Here is a 7500-nt window from a genome sequence, read left to right as displayed (position 1 = left end):
ATTACCTCACCTGTGAATAAAATGCCTCTATACATGAAAACCAATAATGGGAGAAAGCTTTTGAAAAATGGTGTTCACAGAAAATGAACAAAAAATGTCACATACACGCACACACACTCACTAACTCTCTTACACTTACTCATGAATTTTGAATACCGTATGTCTGATTCTGATAATCAGCTTGATTTATCTTATTATGTCAATACAAAATTATGTATAATATTTCAAATATACTACAACTATTTTCTATACAGTACTTCTAATGCAAATATTATAGAAGATAGTTTAATAATAATAATAAAGAACAACTACATTCACTCTTAAAACAATAGTTGTAACTCCAACAACACTACAATCCATATTAGATAGTCTTTACAAAATTAATTGAGGCAGCTAAAGCCATTTGTTGCAATAAAAGATAAATTATGAAATACATTTGTCAACCATAACAGAATCTATTCAGTGATCATGGGTGACATGTGCAAGTGAAGCTTTCCCAAGTATCATGAAGGCTTTCTCTTCCCAAGTAGGTTTCTCAAATGACACAGCCAGAAAATAACCTGACTAAATGATCTAAAGTATAGCAACACTTGCATGTTGAAGCAATCATGAATCAATTTAGAAAAAAAATATATATTGAAGGACAACCTATCAAATTTATAAAATTAAAATTCAATTGAAAAACAATTTCCAGCATAATTCAGTTCAAATGTTCAACTAAACTGAATTTTTTTTCCGCTTTACAAATTAACTGAATTGAATTGGAATAAAATTATTTTTAAAAATCAATATGATTTTTAATTACCCTGAACCAATAAAAAATGTACTACTACTACTACTATTACTATTACAAACAAGAGCTGAGTTATACTACTATACTACTACTACTACTACTACTACTAATAATAATAATACTGATAATCATAATACTAATACAGCTAATAATAAAGGGTCTTACCTTCACCGTCACAGTCTGGGCAGCGACTCTGCATCTGCTGTACCATCCCTGGGCCCAACTGTGTGATGGTCACCTTGACACCCCTACCATTACATGTCCTACAAGGGTGAAGAGCTCCTGGGGGACCTCCCTCACTGACAAGAAAGAAAAATATAAATACAATCAGTACTTATCCCTGCTTCCTTACCAATTATGTCTTTATAATATTAATGTTTCAAATTACTGGTGTATTTAATGGTTGCATTACTTACCCACCACACGATGTACAAATTGTGTTCTTTGATAGCTGTAGCTTGGCAACTTTCCCATTGTAAAGGTCTTCAAGGGAAACTCTGGGGAGAAATACTCAATTACAAACATGAACTACTTATTTGGCATGCATTAGTGATAAAATCTTAAAAAGAGGATGTTTTCTAATTCAATAAGTTAACAATCACTATTAGCTTCTAAAACTCTTACTCTTATGAATGAAGTATATATAAAAAAAGAATAAAAAGAAGAATAATGAAAGACATACAGTGAAGAGAAGAAAAGAAATTTATAAAACACACAAGTAACATACTTGAGCCTATGCACAGTGTTTTCTCCTCGTCTTGGCCCTCTTCTCCCACCACGCATTCCACCTCCTCCAAAGCCACCGAAGAAGCTTCCAAAGGGGCCACCACCTCCACCTCCAAAGAAGTGACCAAAGAGGTCCTCAGCCCCAAAGGTTGGGCCAGTGTCTCCGCCTTCCTGCAACATCAAAGAAAAATGGTTTCAGATTAGTAATATGACATTTGTTGGGGGCATAATTGATACTCATACATACCTTGTAATATTAAAGTTTCTTTCCAAGAGTTTTTCAAACACATTTTCAATGCATGCTATTTCTTGGTGCAATTATAATTTCCCCTAAATTTTGATTTTCAGTTATTTACAATCAAAACAAGAGAAAATGTGAAAAAATATTTACCTGTAGACCCTTCATCCCGTAGCGATCATAAATTTCTCTCTTCTGTGGGTCACTCAAGACTTCATATGCAAAAGAAATCTCCTTAAACTTATCACCTGCAGCTGGGTTCTTGTCTGGATGATATTCCTTAGCTAACTTACGATAATTCTGTAAAACAGATATAGAACATTGGATTAGTTTGTCAAACACTGCAAAGTACAATCTTTTCAACCTTAAACTAACCATCATCAACATGTAAACTTATATCTATACCATAAATCCTCTTGATTAGGATAACTGCAGATATGTGAAACACAAAAGACTCCTCGCTTATCCTGGCACAATGTTCATCTGTATGTCCAAATCATAACCATTAGCATATCATAACATTCATATCAGTAACATTACATTGAAGTTTTCCTCTGAGCACTACCTATGGAACAAGAAATATATCCCAATATAAGAAAATATCAAATCATAACTTATGAAGACAAGGAAGTATCATAAAATGTGTCAATTAATTTCAGTTACCCAATGATGTCAGGATGGCAAAAATACATGCTATGCCCACTGTACTTTATTATTTAAAAATAGTCTCTACACACAGATGGCTCCATACATGCTTACTCACCAAGGAGTCAATTGCTAGTCCTACTTATTTCACCTGTTTACCCTTTTCCTTGATTTTTAGATAGATTCTCCACTACTTATGGTTATTAATTTTGTTCATAACATTATAATAATCGTAGTGTTAATAATTATAGCAACATACACATCAATATCATGGGGGGGGGGGTACTGAAAACTTAAGGACAGGGGAAATAATTAGTTTCTTGGTGGTTGAGCACTAGTGGACCTATCTATGTGCAAACAAAATTCACAAAGAAAACTTCAATCAGCAGTAGAAGTACCCAGCAGCAATAGGTTAAAACCATAAGTGCATAAGTGGAATTTCATGTCATTGATCTAAATATTAGAAAAAGACGAAGCAAAAAATAACACATAATATGTAGACAAAATACACAGACTAAGTAAGAAGCTCTAAGTCTATTACTACAAAACATAAATCATAAAAAATAAGAAAAATTCCTTTTTTTGGAATCAAGAGCTGTATTTATGATGCATATTCTTAAACAATCCAAAGGTAGTAGATTCTACAAACTCTACCAGTAAAGTTTACAGATATAAATTTATAATGTTGATGATTTAATTACTATCTGAAACTTATCAAGTGAACTGTACTTTCAAGTTAAGTCTGTTGTGCTAAATCACTGTACTAATGAATTCTGTTATTGGCTAATTAATGACTCCTGTTGCGAGGTGCTGGGTGGTAGATTGCAAATCAGCTCAACAATAACTTCTTTTTGTTTTGACATTTGGCATTTAATGGACAGAGCATGATCCCAATTGTGACTTAACTTCTTGTAAAAATAAAAATGATTCATTTCTATTGAAATAAGACCAGTAGTTGCATCAAATAATATAAATTACTATGTTCCTCAGAGTCTGGTGCAAATTTCAAATTTAAAGATTATGTGTACTCTGGCCATAATCAAATTACCTGTTTTATCATCAAATTATTTGATACCAAATAAGAAGCCAATCCAATAATCTTTCCAAGGGTGACTGTCCTAAAACCAGATATATATATATATATATATATATATATATATATATATATATATATATATATATATATATATATATATTTACTATATTCATTATTATATATACTGATCTATTAAATAATCCCCCCCCCCTCTCTCACACACACACACACATTCACACACATTCTCACACTCACACACACACACACACACACACACACACACACACACACACACACACACACACACACACCAGAGGAATTCTGTTAATACCTTGTAAGCAAGCCCTGTGACCTTTCCAACATTTCTTTCACCCCATTTAGGAACCTTTAGCCAATTAGCATCTACTAACTTTCAATCACAATACATAATACCATATAGTAGTCACTGTCTATGAATCATTTGCATATGTAGTTATAGACTGAAAATTAGTAGGTGTGGATTACACAAAACAAGCAAAAACATAAAAGCATATCATATATGAATACATACAACCAAATAAACCCTACTAGTACTGAGGGGATGGGATAATAAAATGTTTAATTTGTAAAAAGAGAAGACAGACACACAACAGTACTGGGAAAGCAAAGAAAGTATCACAAAAGAAAGCAGAGAGGAGAGGAGAGGAGAGAAAGGAGAGGAGAGGAGAGAAAGGAGAGGAGAGGAGAGGAGAGGAGAGGAGAGGAGAGAAAGAGAGGAGAGGAGAGAGAGAGAGAGAGAGAGAGAGAGAGAGAGAGAGAGAGAGAGAGAGAGAGAGAGAGAGAGAGAAAGAGAGAGAGAGAGAAAGAGAGAGAAGAGAAGAAAGAGAGAGAGCAGAGGAGGAGAGAGAGAAGAGAGAAGAAGAGAGAGAAGAAGTAGAGAAGAGCAGAGAGACAGTAAGCATGAGAGAGTTTGTTAGTCAGTTTAATACACGACCACATCATTAAACACAAAAAGCATTTAAACGAACTAAACACACTTGAACTGCTTTGGTTAGGTGCCAAGTCTAAAGTAAGATATTATGCAAGCTGCTCCATTTGCCAACTCACTTCATAATTCATACGAAACAAAATGCACACAAATAACACTACCTTAACTCATTGATGCCAGGAGTGCATGTTACATGCCCTGCCCACTGTTATTTATCTTATGAAATTTGTTTACACACAGCTAGCTCTAGAAGTATTTAGTCATTTAGGAGTCAATCTCAAAACTTTCACTGATCTCACCTGATTTACTGTATGCCTTGAATTTTTGTAAATCATTTTCTTTCATACAACTACTGCTATTGTTATTACAGCAATAAGTAACAAGAGAAATAACAATGTAGCAAACAGTACAAAAAATAAAACCTTTTGTCCCAAAAATTCACAGAATGGGGTAAACAAGTCTGGTAGGTCTAGTCATTGACTCCTTGATGACTAGGCACTTGTGAAGCCATCTATGTCTAAACAAAACTGACAATACAAACCTACAGTGGGTTAAGAAAATATTTCTTCAATGCATTTCTCATCCAAAGAACATTCTCCCAAAGGTCTCAATGCTTATTAAAATCCTACTACCTCCCAGCAACAACCCAAACGCCACTTGTTAGCCTGAAACTTTTGAGAACAACATTAATAACCCAAATCAAGATAAAATGCAAGTTACATTACCATTTGTCATAAAAACAGGATATTGCTCCAAATAACCCAATATTCTTCATTCTTATCAGAAAGATTCCCTTCCATGCTGTACTATAGTTAGAAAAAATGACAACTAACCAACATAAATGGCATGTCACCTTACTAGTTTTATTCAATCATGAAAATTATACCAAGAAAGAAAGAAAGAAAGAAAAAAATCTTCATCTATTTCATGATTCAACAATGCTCTGAGTGAATATTTTCCCACTTCACCTAAAGATTTGCTTTGTAAATGAGTTTATGACTCTATCTTCCCACTCTATACTAGGGTAACAAGATATGCAACAGGAAAAACACTGATTTTGTATATGAGAATGAAGTACATTTTCAAGATCTGGTTATCCCTCACTAATCACTGTTCTAGCATTAATTACATAATACTGTTTGGCTTCACACAATCTGTGTCATGAATGAGGGTGTTCAACCCATGGGTTCCCATAGTTAGATCTATAGATTTGGCTTTCTTCATTATCTAATGAAGAATGAAAGAAAACTGTTCAAATATCTTAGGAACAAAAAATTCTAAAGCCATTTGCCAAGTGATGAGGTCTGTGGACTTTCTATTTCTCTGTTTTTCACCATTTGGATATAAATCTACCAGACAGATAATTACATTATTTTCATGCATTTTAAGACTATTTAGAAAAAAAGAAAGAAAGAAGGAAAAGTCAAGCAGCTTATGGTTTCAAATAAGACTGCTTGTAGTTACTCATGATACTACTACATGTAAAAGAAAAAGGTGTTTAAAAACTAGCTCAATCAACAAGAAAAAGAAAAGAAAAAAGAAAAAGAAAAAAGAAAAAAGAAAAAAGAAAGAAAAAGAAGAAGAAGAAGAAGAAGAAGAAAAAAAATATGCACATTATGCATCGTTAAAAAATTCAAATTCAAGTTTTACATCATACAAGATACACCAATAGTTTATAAATACTTTTAATGCAGAAAATAAATCAAAAGAAAGAGAGTAAGATTTTGACTACACAAGGAATTGTTTAAATGCACCGGTAGACACTAATAAGCATCTTAAGGAGGCCTTTCAATAATAAAACATTCAGTTAAACAAAATTACTGTTGCAATGCACAATATTATTATTTAACGGGTAAAATCCACATCTCCCACGAATAATGTAATATGGACCTGGTGTGAAGATAAATATTAATGAAAAGTCACAGATTTCTACATCTGTAATATATCAAACAATTTTAGCAAACAAAAGGAAAAACTGGGATTAGATTAGGAAGACATTAAAGTGATATAAACATACTCCATTACAGTAACCAAAGAATGCATCATGATCACCGACAAACCTAAACTGCACGGTGGCATTAGTCCAGCTTTTCCTTGAGGCTTTCCCATCTGTTGGAAATGAAGCAAGGAGAATGAAGATACCACTGACTCTAACTCCAGTCCTCATGGAGTTAACACAAACAAATTTACACATTAGGAGGATATGCTACCTTTACCAATAAAGTGGAAAAGCTCGATTATGGCTTCTTTATCCTATGTATCTATAAAGCTGTGCCTAGTAATTCCCTTTACCTGTAAACTATGCAGTTACTCCTATTACTGTGAGGTACCAAGTGGACACTGTTTTCTTAGCTCTTTCAAAGCAAATAGGCTATAGGATGAGGAGGGGTGGGGAGGCTGTGGGCAAAATATTCCCAACTAGGAAATGCCATCTAATTTTCATTTAGCTTTTTAGAGATTTTTATACTCTGATGCTGCCACAGTTATAAATGGGGCAAGAGAGGTGGCATTATCAAAAGTTCTTTTATATCTTTCCCCCTGACTTCCCCCTGACTGGACCTCACTTCACCTTCATTATCAATCTAGTTTTCCTTCTCACATATTTATGAATTATTACCCTCACTTTTACTTACACTTAAACAAACAAACAAACAAACAAACAAACAAACAATCACACACACACACACACACACACACACACACACACACACACACACACACACACACACACACACACACACTAAATCTAAAGTGACGCACACAAGATAGAACTCTGACTGGGGACTGACTCTATGATAAAAAGCTGAGGAGTTTACAAGCAATAACAAACAGATACAGTGGAGCTTTCTTAGCCTATGGGGCTCAGTGTGCAATTTAGTAGTACGCACTTGGGTGTGCTAGTTATTTTACCAGACATATTTTGTAAGCAAGCAATCCTTTATATATATATAATAGGTAAATTTTTTAAAGACATCCACGTCAACCAAAATGGCCTAGTACTCGCCAATATTCTGACAGAAAAGGATGTATCATTGTGTCAAAGGACCTGTGGATCTCCCTGGTAAGCTATCATAAATACGCAACCAAAGCATGAT

The 7500-nt window shown here is 33.9% G+C and overlaps 1 protein-coding gene across 1 annotated transcript in view; it reads right to left on the bottom strand.

The window, feature by feature from the left end:
- LOC119576825 (dnaJ homolog subfamily A member 2-like) overlaps nt 1–7500 on the bottom strand; it is a 13144-nt gene that overhangs the window by 4130 nt on the left and 1514 nt on the right. The window contains exons 2-6 of the mRNA XM_037924474.1: nt 1911–2057; nt 1521–1690; nt 1210–1290; nt 959–1092; nt 1–10 (exon numbers count right to left, since the gene is read on the bottom strand). The exon at nt 1–10 is cut by the window's left edge and continues 172 nt beyond it. Coding sequence (XP_037780402.1) covers nt 1–10; nt 959–1092; nt 1210–1290; nt 1521–1690; nt 1911–2057 — 542 coding nt within the window. The remainder of the gene's footprint in view (nt 11–958; nt 1093–1209; nt 1291–1520; nt 1691–1910; nt 2058–7500) is intronic.

The sequence above is a fragment of the Penaeus monodon genome, chromosome 9 (assembly GCF_015228065.2).
Source record: "Penaeus monodon isolate SGIC_2016 chromosome 9, NSTDA_Pmon_1, whole genome shotgun sequence".
Classification (NCBI taxonomy): Eukaryota; Metazoa; Arthropoda; class Malacostraca; order Decapoda; family Penaeidae; genus Penaeus; species Penaeus monodon.
The sequence above is the reverse complement of the archived record's forward strand: the minus strand, read 5'-3'. Positions and strand labels throughout refer to the sequence as shown.